This window comes from Haliotis asinina, chromosome 1, assembly GCF_037392515.1.
Source record: "Haliotis asinina isolate JCU_RB_2024 chromosome 1, JCU_Hal_asi_v2, whole genome shotgun sequence".
NCBI lineage: Eukaryota > Metazoa > Mollusca > Gastropoda > Lepetellida > Haliotidae > Haliotis > Haliotis asinina.
Genome location: NC_090280.1, coordinates 79,091,022 through 79,108,778, shown reverse-complemented (window position 1 = coordinate 79,108,778; position 17,757 = coordinate 79,091,022). Strand labels below are relative to the sequence as shown.

At 36.0% G+C, this 17,757-nt stretch overlaps 1 protein-coding gene across 4 annotated transcripts in view; it reads left to right on the top strand.

The window, feature by feature from the left end:
* LOC137297776 (serine/threonine-protein kinase unc-51-like) overlaps window positions 1–17,757 on the top strand; it is a 46,390-nt gene that overhangs the window by 2,671 nt on the left and 25,962 nt on the right. For all 4 annotated transcript variants that reach the window (XM_067829742.1, XM_067829737.1, XM_067829729.1 and 1 more), the window contains exons 2-3: window positions 2,023–2,115; window positions 10,134–10,184. In XM_067829742.1, coding sequence (XP_067685843.1) covers window positions 2,023–2,115; window positions 10,134–10,184 — 144 coding nt within the window. The remainder of the gene's footprint in view (window positions 1–2,022; window positions 2,116–10,133; window positions 10,185–17,757) is intronic.

Sequence of the window (17,757 nt, the reverse complement as noted above, 5' to 3'; positions counted from 1 at the left end):
GCTGAAAGTTTTATATTGATTAAATGTCTGTGTTTTGAAGTATATTTCCTTGAATCTGAAGATTACTTATTCAGTTTGAAGATATTTAAAAAACATTCACATATAAGAATAATTTCTGATCAAGCAAATATAAGATAATCCAGTGTACATGCTTAAGTGTTCATGCATTTAGTTTCAATCATCCTAATATCCGTATTAGTTTTCCATCCAAATGTGACCATATGTGTTAGATATTGATCTTTAGCAACACATTTTTGTCATAAGAGATGACCATTGCAATCAGGTGGTGGCTTTGTTGATATTTGCCATTGTATTCCAGTTTTTATAGATAAATAGTCAGGGTGTCATCACTGAATTGTCAGGTCCAGATTACTTACAGAGTGCCATGATAAAGCTGAAATGTTGCTGAATACAGTGTCAAACATCAAACAGTTCTTTGTGATTCCCAGTGTATTTTACAAGAGTACATTCTGTACTATTCGTTATCTGATGACACCCTTATCAGTAAATTCACAGGTTTATGTTGTAACCTTGTAGACCCATGAAGATCATTGTGTAGAATAGGTCTTCAGCAACCCATGCTTGCCATGAAAGGTGACAATGCTTGTCATAACAGGATCGACTCCCTGACTTGCTTGAAACATTTCATCAGTTTCCAGTTGTGCAGATCAGTGCTCCTGCTGTTGATCACTGGACTGTCTGGTCTAGACAATATTATTTACAGATCATTTCCATATAGCTGGAATATTGCTCAGTGCGTCGCTCACTCACTCACTCAATCACTCAATCACTCACTTACTCTCTCACTCACTGTAACCTGGTAATAATGATTTTTCCCCAACTTAGAGATTTGAATTAGGTTTGTCTTAGAACTTAAAATGAAAAGATCTTGTGAGTGCTCTTGTTGTCATGCTTGAATGGTCAGTGGTCAGTTGGATAGCTTGACAAGGTGGTTGTTGACTGGGTTCACGAAAGGAGTAAGGAATAGTAAAGAGACTCATTAGTAGGCAGTAATTGCCAGGTGAGTTCAAGGTAAAAGAGACCACTTAATGAACATTGTGTTTCACAGCCCTGTGAGGGCATATCCTGCTTGAAGCACACGTAGCCTACTGAAGATGATTTATGTTTTCTGCATGTTCTGTAATGATTAGAATATGTGACAATTCAGTTTCAAGAGCATGTTGTTATTTGTTGTTTAGGCCAGATTAATGTTATTTCTTGTTTTACTGATTTTTGTCCTCAGAAAACCCAAAGGGAGACAGGAAAAAATTAGAAAGAAAATAACCAATGAAAGTTATATTCCATCTAAGTACTTACAGTATTTTACTTTTGACAGTTTATGAAGTGTAAATGGATGAAAAAACAATCTAAAAATAGGATTTTCATGTCAGTTTGCATTTTTGGTCAATGGAAACATTAGGATTTTATTTTATGCGAGGGAAAAATTCACTTTTATTTCTTTTCCAATTCTTGAAAAAATACATGAGGCAGATCTGTAAAACAAGAAATAAAATTGGTCTGGCCTTATCTTATTTATTCCTTTGTTCATATTTTCTACACTAGTGTCTAGGGTCGAAGTGTTAAGATTATTTTATTTACTTAAGACAATTATCCTGGCGTTTCTTTGAAGAATGCACATGCATGTTCATGATGTTCAGTTAAAACTCAAGATTTATACTGAACAATTCATCGACTGATGCAAGCACTGAGCATGTATTCTGACATTACGATTTATGATAGTGCTATTCAGATTAAGTATGAGACGTGACATATGCTTTATCTTTAGCTAGATCAGCTATTGATCCAATAAGCAGTTAAGTACTGAACAGTCTGTCTAAATATCAATCTCTAAATATATATGATTTTGATAAAAACAAACAATTCCTTTTAAATTGAAATGGACCCAAATGTGTTAGCATTGCAGAATGGAAGGTGGGAAATAATGCAGTTCTAGGACACTGAGACAGACTAACTGGCATTTTGCTATGAGCATAACAGTAAAGTTTTTACATTATTTTACAGAGACCTGACAAGGCCGTCGCCATCAAGAGTATAACCAAAAAGAACATTGCCAAATCTCAGCAGCTCCTCAGCAAGGAAATCAAGATTCTCAAGGTGAGGTCACTTATGACTAATCAATTGTCTTCATCTAGAGATTCCACTATGTCAGACCTGTAAGGTTTAGGTGTGTCTGACCAGTGGGCAGTGGTCTATCAAATAAACATGCTGAATCATAATGGAGCAAGGGACGATTCCCTCATTATGTAGCCTGGAGGTATTAATACTTGTTAGGAGACTAGCTAATATGTGAGCAATGTACAGGCTAAGTTCAGTGTTGGTGAGATGTTGGTGACTGTTGGCAGAGGTGTTTCTGTCAATATGTGAGTGACAGTCATCTGATTCAGGATATTGATGGTTCATGCATAGCCTGTGGTGTTACTAACATCACAATGAATAATATCAGCAAAGGGTGATTACATGCTTTGAAGCAGAAAGGTATTCTGACATCTTATTACCAGTAAAAGCTTCCAATATAACAATCTGGATTAACAGATTTACTGTGGATATTTTGTACCTGGCTTTCTATATGTGTAGACATTATCTGCTGTATCTGTCACAGATGGTGAAGATTTTCAGGCTTTGACAAGTTTTGGGTGTTGGACACATTATTTTCAATATTTTTTGCACAGAGATAAGTCTCAGTTATCAAATCGGAGGCCTCTGTGTTTATTTTCTTTTGAGCATTTGCAAGAGACATTGTTAATTCATATGTCCTTTTGTGTTGATTTGTTGCGAAATATTTTAGTCAAATCATTGCGGAATTGTGCTTATTCTAAATTCTTGAACTTGTCAGTGTTAATGTGCTGATTTATCAACTCAGTTCACTGTTATTGAAGGGTGGTGGGGTAACCTAGTGGTTTAAGCATTTGCTTGTCACACTGAAGGCCCTGGTTCGATTCCCCACTTGGGTACTATGTGTGAATCTCATTTCTGGTGTCCCCCGCCATGATATTGCTGGAATATTGCTGAAAGCAGTGTAGAACCTAACTCACTCGCTCATTATGACTGATTGGAGCGTCATCAGGCACAAGCCTTTGAATAATGACAAAATGTAGAGGAATTGAAATGTGATCTGTTCATGTTAATGTAACATGCAGTAAAGATTGTTTTAAAGAGAAGTTTAAAATTGATCTGTTCCCCCGTTTACAGCCTCCGTTAGTTTTCTAGCTTGATTCCTGAGGAGTTTCTGGTGCAAGGATCAAAATAGTGTTTGGTATGTGTGTGTGCCAAATGGTATGGATGAAATATTTTGAATATGCCCCCAAATTATTAAAATAATACTCAACAAAAATTCGATAAACTGGACCAAGTCAAATGATTCCAAACTTGTTTTGGCACCCCATGAAACTGTTGAATGGTGACACTATAAATCTCACAGCTCAGGGTGTGGTCGTGAATGCCAGTGAGCATAACAGGAAATGAAGGTTTGGATGATAACATGGTTTGTGGGGTTAGTTCATGGGTCCAGAACAGATGAAAGTGAATTATTTTTTAAGTAATGATAGAGTTTCAGAAATCCTGCCCCTACTTTTACAGGTTTACATGATATTTTCTTCTTTATCAAACAATAAATTTAAATTATTTGTGGCTCTTCTTTGTGTTTAAGTCATGAAAAGGTAGTGGCACTCATATTTTCACAAAGGCACACTTAAATTATCTTTCTGATTCCCAGTGGCAAAATACAAACAATTCATTTCTGTCCTTTAGTTCAAAAGATCTTCACTAGGTGTGCAGTGATACAGATACAAGATTCCTATCCTGGTACACTAGACACAATACTACACATATGTTAATAATTACAACAGCTGAACAGCAGCAACCCAGTGGCCATGAACTGGAATTCTCATATATTTCAGATGTATGGGAAAATTTGTGGCATATTGGTTATGCATTGATCATCATAAAAATAACAGGTAAGGGAAATTGATCTTGCCCATCATGAAAGAAACAAGCAAGGGAAATTGATCCTTCCTCATATGTGGATGGTAGAACAGAGGTGGATTTTCAAAGTTCATTTGTCCCTTTTTATGCTCAATCATTATTTCCTTAAGAAAAAATTGAGTATGTATTTGTATAGTCATGAATTGTGAATGAGTATGGTTTTACCCCACTTCTAGCAATATTCCACCAATATCATGGCAGGGAACACCACAAATAAGCTCACACATTGTACCCATTTAGAGAATTAAACTCAGGTTGTCAATGTGAAGAGCGAATGCTTTAACCACAAGGCTACCCAGGTACAGGTTTATATGTATCATGTATGCATTTGAACTAAATTGAAGCCATGTATTTCTACGCATCTGCCCTTTTATGTGTATTTTCTCCTTTAGTACATAGTGATATAAAAAACAATGTTTACAGTGATATAGTTAGTAGTGCAGATATACAAATGTCTCGATTAAGAAAATGTTGAAATGTTGTTAGCGCACTAACACCACATAGACGCTAGCAACAACCATCATGTGAGCACTCTCTGATTAATGGAGTCAGTACTAGGAAGGTTTCATTTAGGAGATAATCATCATGTGTTGGTTACTTTCCGGGTGTTATTGAGTATTTGAAGCCCAGGAATACATTTGGAACCAACGGCATCAGGAGGGGGGTTCAAATGAAATATTCCCGGGCTTCAAATACTCAGTAACACCCGGAAAGTGGCCAACACATGATGTCAACATTGGAAACATAAAGGTAAACCAGAGGGTTTTACTGTCTGCACTCGTTTACATCGAGTATGAGTACAGCAGTGAAGTGTCATCAGCTGGCCGTTTGAGCTGGTACCCTTTGCAGCGTCTTGAGTTGCTCATTTGTGACGCCATTCTAATTTTACGTCACAATACGATTTGAATGACGTCACCAATGTTGATGACACAACAAAACAATTGTTTGTGATGTTTCTACGTGTCAATACGCAGGGAACAGTCATGCAGTTTCCGGGAATCAAATACCATTTGGTCATGTTTATTACAACCAATCAGATTACAGAACACAGTGACTTTTGGTTTACAATGTATATATATACTGGTTTGATTGACAGTCTCCTCTACTCCATGGGATAAGAGCACAACTTAAAAGAATCTGGTTCAGACTGAAGAAGAACTTGTATTTGACATGTTAATTCCCCTGGAATTCTACGAAGAATATTCAAATTATTTATGGTAGTTACATAATAATTTAGGGCTGCAGCGAATACACATTTGGCGCATATGATATGTATCACAAATATTGGGTAACGAATGCAATAATTATTCATGAAAACAATATTGTAGTTAAGTAATTGATACACAATATGGATCTCCCATGTTAACTGTAATTTGTTACAGTAATCACTAGTGATCTGATATGACACTCAAATTTGGTATGTAATAGACTATTAGTTATAGTCCACCGTACCACATCTGGCCTTTGCAAACTACCATGACTTGCACTATTGCAAGACTAGTATATGTTCCATTCTTGTATATCTCACTTTCTGAAAGGCCATGAGGGCTCAAGTAAAACATGCTCTATTAAAAAATGGTAAATATTTATTCTTTTTCTTTGCTGGTGACCAAGAATAACAAATTGAAGTCATGAAAGCCTACAGTTTGATTCACAGAATATGTGAGTGTATCATAACAGGCTTACGCAATATATTATGTCAGAAGTTCCTAACATCGTTCCTCTTGTACAATGATACTTCCCTGTTACTGTCAATCTTCCTCTGTCTGTTTCTAATAGCTTCTTGTGATGTAAGGTGTTATTGAAATATTCTTGGACAGAGTTTTTATTAGTTCTGAGAACTTGTCACCAGTCTTTTTCATTTTGTGAATAAAATAATTTTGCTTGAACCCAATGAATCAGTCAGCCTAACGGAAGTGTCAGTATATTATGTATTCTGGTATGTCAGGAGGGCAATAATTCAATGCAGAGGGAAAACAGTTAAGTGAAACCTCTATTGTGTCAAGTAATACATCAGTCCAAGTAAACTTTTGCAAAGTGTTACTCATTACTCTGATGGTCACATTCACAGGAGCAATGTCCAATCAAATAAGAGACTGTCACACAGATTTAACCAATCCCAGAACAGGTACTATTTAGGGTTTAGCAGGACTTACAAAATGGATTTTATCTTTCCTGCTTACACTGATCTGTCAACAAACAAATTTTCACATGAAACAGATATTTGACTGCAGTATGTATACTTAGGGTTTTCTGATGACATGGTTACTATTAGCTTATATTTTTGCAAGATGACATCCTGTAATATTGGCAAAAACACTTTTTTCAATGACTATTTACTCACTGTTGTGAATACATTTTACTCAGAAGCAATCGTGCACAAAATGGTATTTGGAATCATTCAAACAAACATTTTCAAGGTAAAAGTTCAAACTGTATGTACAATGTTAACTTTTGCAATTTGGTAAGCTGTATTAGAAAGATTAGCTAACGCGACCTTCCACTAGGGCTTGTTAGACTCAGTATAGCAGTGCCACGAATAATAACGAATAACTAAGTTTACTTAGACTGAATAATGTGTCGAATATTTATCAACTTCTGCCAATCTCTGTACAAAGGAAGTTTTCATCAAAGAACAGAGGAAACCTGGTTATTCAGTCTGAGTAAACTTAGCCTCAGCACTTTTCGTTACACTCCACTACTGAGTCTAACAAAACCTTATGGGAGGTTGCGTCAGGTAACCTTATAGATTGACCAATCAGAACACAGCTTACCAAATTGCGAAAGTGCACATTCGCACATACCTTTTGAACTTTTTATGTTGAAAAGGTTCGTACCCAAACAATTCCGAATGCTGTTAGCGTACGCTCGCTTACTGGTGATGAACATGGTGCACGTACAATCATGACAACGGTGAGTGAACAATCACTGAAAATAGTGTTTTGGGCAATATTCAAGGATGTTATTTTGCAGAAATATTAGCTAATGGTGACCATGTCAACAGAAACACCAAAGCGTATATACTGCAGGTCAAATAACGGTGTAATATGCAGATTTTTGTTCGTGGAGAGATCCGTGTCAGTGACCTGAACATTTTGAAAAGTCCCTCCGATCCCTAGATAGTAGCCGTTGTCTGATTGGTTAAATCTATTTAACCGTCTCACGTTTGATTGGACGGTCATATGCCACTCAAAGGTTACCTAAGATGACCTTCTACTAGGTTTTGTTAGACTCAGTGATGGGGTATAACGAAATACACTGAGACTAGGTTTACTTAGACTGCCTGGTTATTTGTCATGAAATATGTTTACTGAAATGCATCACAAGTACAGTTACTGAGATTCATCTAAACTTTCTCAGAGGCCAAGTGGTAGTCAAAATTCCCAATTTGATTTAAAATCAAATTCTCCAGAATTTACAAAAAATGAATCACTGTTGATTTATTTGAAATTTTCTCTTGATTTGCCATCAAAAGACTGTGAGTCAGTTTGAAATCATGACTGAGTTACGTACATGATGTCTGTTTATTCACCTTGTGTTTCTCAAGTGTTTTTTGTTTTTTGTTTTTAATTGTTGTATTGCTGTCAATAAATAATGAATAGCAAATTTTGTTTTTGAAATATTTTAGAAAGCAAAAATGTAGTTTGCTGACAGTCAATGCAATTTCTGTATGGGAGATCTATCTTGCGAATGCTATGTACTATTCACATGTCTTTTTGGCTATATTGACTGTCCCACTTTGCTCAGGCCATGATATTCATAGTGTGTCAGCTGTGTCGGAACCAGGCTGCATTCACAGTCAACTCTCAGAAGGTTCAATATACTGGTGACATATATTATGTCAAAAGAGGTCACATGGTATTGTCGATATAACTTACTTTTATAAATCCAAAGACTGTTAGTGAAATCAAAGGAGAAATATGTTACTTGTCCTTACACAGTCAGTTTCAAAGATACCATAAGAGCAAGTGTAATGTTTGGAATTGACTGGACCTCTGTCATTTCTGCTTGTCACGTGCCACAGAACCAGCAGTTAAGATGGCATTTTTCACACAGTGGGAGCCAGAGCAAAGAAACCTTTCACTTTCAGTAGATGGTAGATCTGTGAACTAGCTATTCTGAAATAGATCTACAATTAACAACAAACAACTTAAGTAAATATACCCTCTCAAGCTTTAATGGCTGTTTGGATGTTGAAAGCTTTTCTCCTCTTTCACAGGTAAGGCAGTACAGTAATTATTGGAAATAAGCCAACAGTTCACTGGCCAGCATGAATAATTAACTCACTTGCCCTTTATCTTCAGTAGAGCCTTACATATGTTTGTAAGCTGACAGTATCTTTTGAACTGAGTTTATGACTTGAATGAGATGTGTTGTTTCCTGTACTGACTCTAGTGTCAATCCCGATAGATGACATATGCACAGGTTAACAGTAGCAGAATTCAGCAGTTTGCCGTTTTGTTGGTTTTGCTGTACATTATCATTATAAGGACTGGTGTATAAAACGTTCTGTATTCATTGCTGGGTTTTACTATCAGTTGTATTTGACCTGTATAGAAATTACCTATTTTCAGTATTTATACCTCAAGTCCAGTCTGTTTAAAATGTTTTTCATGTCTTCTTTCCTTAACTTGTCTGTATATGTGGGATATTATGAGCTAATCCTACTGAAATCAAACAGAAGGAAAGTCCAAAACAGTGAATTTAACATATTTCATTGATTGAATGCTAGGAAAACAACAATTCTGTTTGTTACTACCTCTCTTTGCATGTGCTTGTACTGCAAACCTGTCTGAATATATCACTGGCTTCATACAATAGGCAGTATATTTCCGACTTTTTTTTAAAGAAAGTCTGATTGCAGGTTTACATTTAAGGTAATTATTTGGATGTGTGATTTCAACTTCAGCAGCATCATTAAACCTGGCCTTTCCTAAATGTTATCAGAAAAAGCTCTGGTCTCATACAATAGGCAGTCTCGTGTCTGCAAATGATGTAGCTTGAAAGTTTAAGAAAAACAACAGCCCTTATCATGGCACCAGCATTTTTGAATGTGCTACTTCTATTTTAGTTGTCACTGAGAATCTGATGCTAGAACTGCTGAATTGAACGTTCCCTACATGATACAGTAAAGCAACGCTCAAATATGAAACCAAGTTAATAAAAACTATGCCCCTTATTACGGATCTAACATTCAAATGATGCCCAAGTCCAATGGAAGTCCAGTGGATACAGATATCAATAATTTGTGTTGGATAACCAGTATTGATTGAAGAAAGCAGCAATGCTTGCTAACTCGTGTTGTGAGAACACTTGGGAGTTACATCATCAGGGCTATTCCCCACATGGTCAAACTCAGAATATTTTGGCTGCATTGAGTTCCAGCCATTGCCAGCCAATGAGTTTACTTGAATTATAGATGGTTTCTTGCTGTGGTCATTTTGACAGCAGGATGCACGTAATGTGAGGCATACAAATGGTCGTTTGCTGGTCCTTGGTTGTAATTCTCAACGATGAATTAGTCATTGCAGTTTAGGTCTTGGCTGCATGTCAAAATTCCAGCTTTAATCTAATTGGAATTCAGTGTTTGAAATGGGAATGGCTTCGTTAGTATGAGTGTATCTGGAAGCAAGAGAGGATTCTGATTTTCATGGTGAAGTAATTGAAATTAGGCGCAAGACATGCTGTGTTGTTTTGGGATGGGTAAACGTTTTCTCTGGATAATTTTCATATCCACCAATATAGGATTACGCATAGTCTGTCAGACAGATCCTGAAGCCAATATTCCCATATAAGCCTAGAATCTGTGGCAAGTCTAAATAATGACAATTTTCTGAAAATGAAAGAGTCACTAATTCTTCCTATAGTTCATGAATATAATTTAAGACAAGATTTAAGACTAGATTTTGGTTACTCTGGGCAATGTCATACCTGCTAGATAACATTCTCTAGGGCTCTATTCATATCTGCCAATTTAGAGTTATATTATATCATACTTACTGTGTATATATGCATTCTGCCAGTGTCTACCAGAATATATATATATATATGTTTTCATGATGTCGAGTTTCTCGTATCAGTATCGGCTCCATATGTTTATGTTTTTCACCAAGTATACTTCTTCATTTCAGGAGCTGTCTGATCTCCATCATGAAAATGTCGTTGGTCTCATGGATTGCAAGGTAATTGTCGTGTTGATATGTATGTTGATAACTCCAAGGTGAATTGGTGAATATCCGAATTAGAATTGGTCTTCAGTAACCCATGCTTGTAAGAGGCAAAGAGGCAGCTGAAGGGATCGTGTGGTCAGACTCGCTGACTTTGTCGACACGTCTTCTTATCCCAACTTTCATAGGTTGATGTTCATGCTGTTGATCACTGGATTGTCAGGTCCAAACCACTGCCATATAGCTGCAGTATTGTTGAGTGCGGTGTTAAACAACATACATGCAAACTCTCCCAACTGACGCTTGGCTTATGCACTGTTAAGTGTCGGGAGACGGTTGTCATGATCACGTGTATCTGTAATTACAGGATTTGAGTTGTCTGTCAAGTACATCTTGAATCAACATGCATCTTAATTAGAAACTTTGAGTGCTCTCATCACTATTCCAGCTGTGAGGTCAAACTGAAAATGTTTTTGACTGGACTAGGCAATCAATTGATTAACATCATAGCATCAATGTAAACAACAAAGATATGATGACATGCATCAAAAGTATCAGCAGGTCTGACTACCAAATATTTATAGTATTATCTGATGGCAGTCATGAGTTGATCTACATGGGGAGCTTTTCAGGGAAAATCTCTCATGAAACGGTACTTCAAATTTACACCTTTACTGAAGTATTGACTGTGATCCACTGCCAGAATTTGAAGTTTACCTAATAATATATGTACCAAGGAATCCTTTGCTCATCTTGTTTAACTGGAAACTCACAGGAAAACCTTGTTAAACTGGAACCCTTTTGACTTAAACATGATTTTATTTCTGAAAGAGGTGTAATATACTTAAACATTAATAAATTACAAGAAGAAAAAGGATCATCCAACTCATTTAACAGATGATATTGGGAATTTGTGTTTCCTTTTAGTGTATTAACATGTCAGGACTTGACATGAGACTCATACAGTATTTACTCAAGATTAAACATTGAAATGTAGTTTCTGTTTGTAGCACAGTTTTTAGCTGGAGAAGTTTACAATACATATAACTGCTGGAAAGTATGAAAACAAATTATATTGTGTGCTTAAAATAATGATGACCCTGTATGTATTCTGTATATGCACCCATGTCCAACCTCCCATGTGGAGAATCCTGGTGTATGCACACGTACTACATGAGTGGAGAGGAGATGGATCAGTCTGGGTGTTAATTGTTGGGTCATTCAGGGTGTAGTAGTGTTTACCAAGTTCACAGACTAGTGACTCATCAGTGTTGAGCCAACCCACACAGCACGCAGATAAGAAAGATCTCCTCACATACCTGTATTTGTGATCAGCTGATGTAAACATCATGTGTCATTGTTTGTTGATAATAGTTGAAAATACTGTGTTTCAAATCAATATCTTATTGACCAGTGTCAGGTTTCATAGTTTCATTCCTGATTTCAGTGTTTATGATGGTGTTTCATAATAACAGGACATTGGGTCCTGTAAGTTTCAGATGTCTGTCTGACCCACTGAAAGTTCACAGGACTCACAGAAAAGAAACACACATTTCAGATTTAACATTTCTCATGAATGGCATTGAAATTATTAATGTTATATAATGACAAACATTATTAAACATAAATTTGTAAACAGTGAACAAGTGTCACATGCCACAAATAACAACTCCAGACAAAGTCATTGTAATACATTCAGTCAGACACTGGGGCCAGCAGGTTTGGGACTTCTGTCTGACCATGGGCAAATCTGCCACATTTGTCAGAGGATCAGACACTATTCGTGATCAGTGTGATTTGAAAGTTTTTTGAAAAGTTACCAGGTTGTTGTTGTTTTGATCAAAGGTTAGTGGTTAGTTTGTTTTGATGTTCAGTAAATACAGTGCTCTAACATAACAATTAATAATGATTGATATATATTTACACAAAAGTTCATAATTCACTATTCTCTGTGATGACTCCACTTGATAATTACAAGCAGCCTATATTGAAACAGTGAAAGTTGAATTTTGAAAGGCATATTTTGAAAAAAAATGTGATAGGTCCACTTGTTTGATTGAGGTGTGCAGTATCCAAAACTAATGACAGGTTAACATATATGGTGTATGATAAGAGGTGAACTATATATATACAGTTATGAATTAAATAAAATACAAATAAATGAAGTGTTTGGTTCATTTGTTGGGTCAGCAGTGTCAGAAGTTTTAAAAGGTCCTGAAGACTGGCTAGTTGTATAATTTCTGATGTTTCATCTTAAATGTTTATTCTTTTAGATTTGTTATAAAGATCTTTAAATGTTCATGATGAAATTTTAAAAGTGGTCAGTAATGAATAAGCCTTGCTAGTGATTTAAGTTTTATACCACACTCAGCAATATTCCAGCTATGGCAATGGTATGTAAATAATCAGGTCAAAACACAATTATCCAGTGATCAACAGCATGAGCAATTGGATGAATAACCTATAAAATATAGCCATTATTAAATGGTATGTAATAATCAGGTCTAAACCCAATTATCCAGTGATCAACAGCATGAGCAACTGGATGAATAACTTATAAAATATAGCCAGTATTAAATTGTAACTGACTTGAAAGACCATTGAACAGCCTAAAAGTCCACAGTGGTAGCTCCAAAGTGCAGGGCACTGGAAAATATATGAGAAACTTCCCAGATCAGATGGAAGGCTTGAATGATACCATTCTCCCTCAATTATACTTGCCAACACCATGTTCAAATGTTTGTTATTTCGGGATGATGATGCAGGAACTTGTTGTTAATAAATAGACTTAAGGCGTAAGCATCAGGAAATGATCAGATAGTTTATGTATGATGTACAATATATGCAGTCTATCCTTAGCATTGTGAACAAGCAGCCTCCAGGATTTCACTAGCAAATGTTCAAATTATTCGCAATTGTGCATGATTAATCAAAAGGATATGTGTTTTATCATGCAGTCATCTGTGAAATTAACCGCAAAATTTATTCCAAATATCCCACTCAAAACAAGGTAATAAATACCTAATTTTCATTACTGCAGTAAATGTTTCATGCCATTGTTGATTAGCTATTTTAAATTGATAGAATAAGTGTTCTTTATCTTCTTTTGAGCAGTGTATAATTACTTTTATACTTATGTGAAACAAAAATTTCCATGGTGCAGTAAAGTAGGGACATTCTTGATCAGCTGGAAATTCAAATTGCTCCAGGATTCCTTTATGGTGTTAAAAGGTGAAGAAATGAGTTTAGTTTTATGCCGCTGTCAGCAGTAATCCAGCTAAATTTTGAACACTTGTTGACTTTTTGAACATTGGACTGTCTGAATTGGACTTGGTAAGTGCCATGTTGCATCCCAGTTTTAATTGTAAACTTTGATTAGTGAAGACAGTTTGAAATGGTGAAATGAATTATTATTTTTCTGGGGATGAGATAAAAAATTGACATAACTTTATGAAAAGGACTCCTTGACATTCATGCTTTGATTTCAACACTGCATCAAGGTATTTAGCATTAATAGTCAGTTTGACTCGGGCTGGTGGGCAAGTGGCAGTTTGTATCCCAGCTTTAACTTGTTAACTATAATGAGTGAATGCAGGAAGAATGTGAGACAGTGACGTATTCATGGCACACTACACAGCCAGTGTTGGAGCATTACCTGGCTGTACTTATCATGTTTACAGATGCAAGGGCAAGGTCATGCATCCTCCTTGCCAGGAAGAAAATGAGTTACTGTTCCTAAGGATATATCCTCTGGAGGGTCTAGATGGGTGAAGTCTGATAAACATTTCATCACATGGAAATAGATTTTAGAAAACAACCCTTTTAGAGAATGTCATTGCTAAATCAATGCAGTTTGATCTGTTAAAGCTGTTTGTCAAATGCATAGTATTATATAAAATGTAGCATGATTCCCTAAGCTGGCCTCACACTTGAAACAGAGACTAAGAATCAGCAGAAGTATAGCTGTTGGTTTTTGTGCTTACTGTCCGTTCAACCTACAAGGTCCCTCAACAGTAACCTTCAGATCATCCATGTGAGAGAAGGTAATGCTTTCTGCATGGTTCACAACCGATTATTCCCATTCTCAAAAGCTTAGCTATCAAGCCCTGATGTTCATTATTTTGCATACATAATGCAGATTAACAACAGTCCTGTTTAACCTACTGAAATGTGCTGTGTGTGCAGAAATCTGGCATCAGCTTTCATGACAGTGGTCAAGCAACTTTTAGCTACTGACCACTGTAGGTCAGTCACTAGTGGTGATCAGCTGATCTAGGCATGCTCACAGGCTGATGGAATACTTTAGTCTTTGTTGCCCCATGGACTTGCCGTATCAACACTAGACTGTGAGATTAGACAGTCAGTCTGGTTTAACCAAGCTTGACACTAATGACCTCAAGATTGTGTAAGAAAATGTTGAGAATGTATTTTGGCGTTTGTGAGTTTTTTGTATTGTGTGGCTATCTTTGTTTGAGCTGTCATCTGTAGAATTAAGCATAGAACAGTCTGCTAGTGGTAAAAATAACAAATCTACATATAAGCTTGCTTAAGTTGTGAGCAATTGTTGATATTTTATTTTAAAATTTAAAAAATTCATTGTTGTGTTTGAAATTTCACACAAGTAATTTAAAGGAACTCTTAGCATAATTTTTCTTACTGGGTGCTTTGTGCTCTTTTAAGTAGATATATTAAGGTTGTGATGTTATTGTTAACTTGTTTTCCCAGTAAGTGACTTACTGTAATGGATGTTATGTATTTACATAGAAACTGGAGTAAGCATTTTGGTATTTTGGCAACCAAGATTAAAACAATAATGACTGATGTATATTTTCACAATGTTTGTTGTTTTTAGATGCTTTGTGAATATGAATCAAAGATTGTGCTTTTCTCCTGTTTAATATTAGGACCTTGACTGGGGCCATCTGACTTTCTGAATTTTCATTTCAAACTCTTACTTCATATATTTTTCTTATTTTGTTTGGTGTGACACCTAAATTTAGGGCTTTTTTGTGATCAAGTGGTTGGCAAGATCAAGGGTTTTCGAGAAGTAAACCTCGTAAATTTATAACACGACCTTGTTTATTTTCTTGTCTATTTTTGAACACTTGCAGTCAAATGGGGAGTGTGAACTATTGATTGAATAGCCGTTTTATCTTTCTGGAGAGAAACACATGTTTGCAGAAGGAATGTTGATTGTACCCCCTGTAACTATTGTGAACATAAAACATCTGTTGCTGACGCATAGACTTTAAAATAGGCTGCATACACATGCACTGATAGCATCAGCATGGCAGGTGGTCAGCACTGTTTTGGGATATTCCAACAACTGGTCTTACTCCCTACAGTTTTATGTCAACTTACATGACTTGGAGAATGCAAGGATTTTGTATGTTTATATGCATGTATAGTTGTTCCAATTGTTAAATAGAGATTTTGTACGTTTCACAAATTTTGGTCCACTTTGAAGGAAGTAACTGAAGAAAATCCCTTGTAAGTTCCCTGACAACAAGTACATTAGGGTCAGATAGTCTTTGTTGTGAACTGACTGTCAATATGTAAACACTGATATAGGTGTGGTATGTTTTGACGATTTAAACCTAGTGCGATGCTGATAGTGTTTGTGACGTGCAGCTTACATTCTATTTCTAGAGGCAGATAAGCATGTAGGATCCGGTGTCCTACTTTTTTACCTGTCTTACACAAGTTTGTTTTCATTGGTTGGGTTTTTCCAAGGTGAGTCCATTGAGGGGACTCGAGTGACTGGTGTGTGACCAGGTGCTGGTGTTTGTGTGGCTTTAGGTTGTTACCTGAGCCACTGTTCGTGTGTGTGATGCTGTGTAGTGTTGGGAATTGGTTGAAATCTCACAAATGATGTTTACTTCATTACCAATGAACAATCATCAAAAAAAGTTGGATAGCTTAAGTTTTCAGATTTTCCAGTCCAGGTTGTTATTACAGATATGTATAACATTATGCAACTTGGTACTTTATAGTGATGACTAATATTTCATGAACATACACTTCCTTGACATATTCAGTAATGACATTTCAGTTAGTAAAGTGAATTTTTAAAGAATTTAACAAGTTTGCAGGCCCTGACAACTTTGGAGATATCTTCCATCGTCCAGTGTTTCAAAGTGTGTAACAGTAGTTCCGAAATCATTTGCTTTTGATTGTGAGAAAATGCAGTCGATTGCTTGGTCATTTGATCACTGCGACCAGTCCTCAATTATTTTAGTTAACTGGAACACCATTAATACAATGTAGTTAATGCTAGCTATGAGGGAGAAAAGTGACCATGGCTTCATAGATCTGAACTGAAACTAAACACATTTTGAAATGCAAGGGTATTGTACACCAGTTTCATTATTATTATTATTATTATTATTATTATTGTGAATGCTCATTGCCATAGTTTCTGTTTTGTGGTTATATTGCTGTAATAAGGTGAATTAGAAACATGAAAAACTTTCCAGAGTTTCAATGTACACTCAATGTACAGTAACTGGAATAGATAGGATAAATGTTTTTTGAAGCGTCATGTCACTTAGTAGATGCATATTATACAGAACATATCAAGTGTAAGAAGATATGAGCCACCCATTCAGGGTTATGAGAGACTATAAAAACATTATAAAACACCCTTTTTAAGTAAACTATATAAAATATAATGGTGTAAAAATACAGAGATACTTTTATATTTTAAAACTACAAGCATGTAAAATGCTCTTTCTTCTTTTGTACTATATGACTGCTGGTTTTTGCACAAACATGCATCACATCCCTAAAAAGAATAAAACACGATTTTGTATGTATGATGCAAATGGCCATTTCTACACTGCTGTTTTGGATGTGGGAAGATTTCTCTTCTGTACTCAGAATAAAGTAACTGAATAAATCAATTAACTAATAACTTTTGCAGATTAGATAATTGTTAATTGGTGAGGCATATTTTAAGGCTTGCTGACTTGGTTGACACATGTAATCGTTTACCAATTGCACAGATCGATGCTCGTGTTGTTGATCACTGGATTGTCTGGTCCAGACTTGATTATTTACAGACCGCCACCATATGGCTGGAATATTGCTGAGTGCAGCGTAAAACGTAACTCGCTCACTCACTCCATGTTACATCAGGCTAGTATTTACAGTAAAAGTATCTCTGTAGCTCACAGTAATATATCTTATCAGCATTTTGCAAGGTTCTTATTTGAAGTGAATCTATAGTTATGTGTTTATATGTGTTAATGTTGCAATATGAATGTTGTATACATGTTATGGGCTGGAATATTGCTCAGAGAGACTTAATATATTGCTAATTTGCCTGTATAATATGAACACAGCATTGTGTTATATCAACATATATCTAAGCTGGTGTTGAACTTCCTGATTTATGTAAACAGCTAACTGTGAAGTATAAATATTATTGTTTTGACAGTGAGAGTGCTAACTGAGTAGGCCTGTACTGACTGAAAACTAGGACAGATTGTGTCTATTTTCAACCCTGAACCTGATATAGGTCACTGGAATAGGCAGAGTGACCTGACCTAGTTTCTGTGTCTTTATGTAAGCAGTGAAACTAACAATG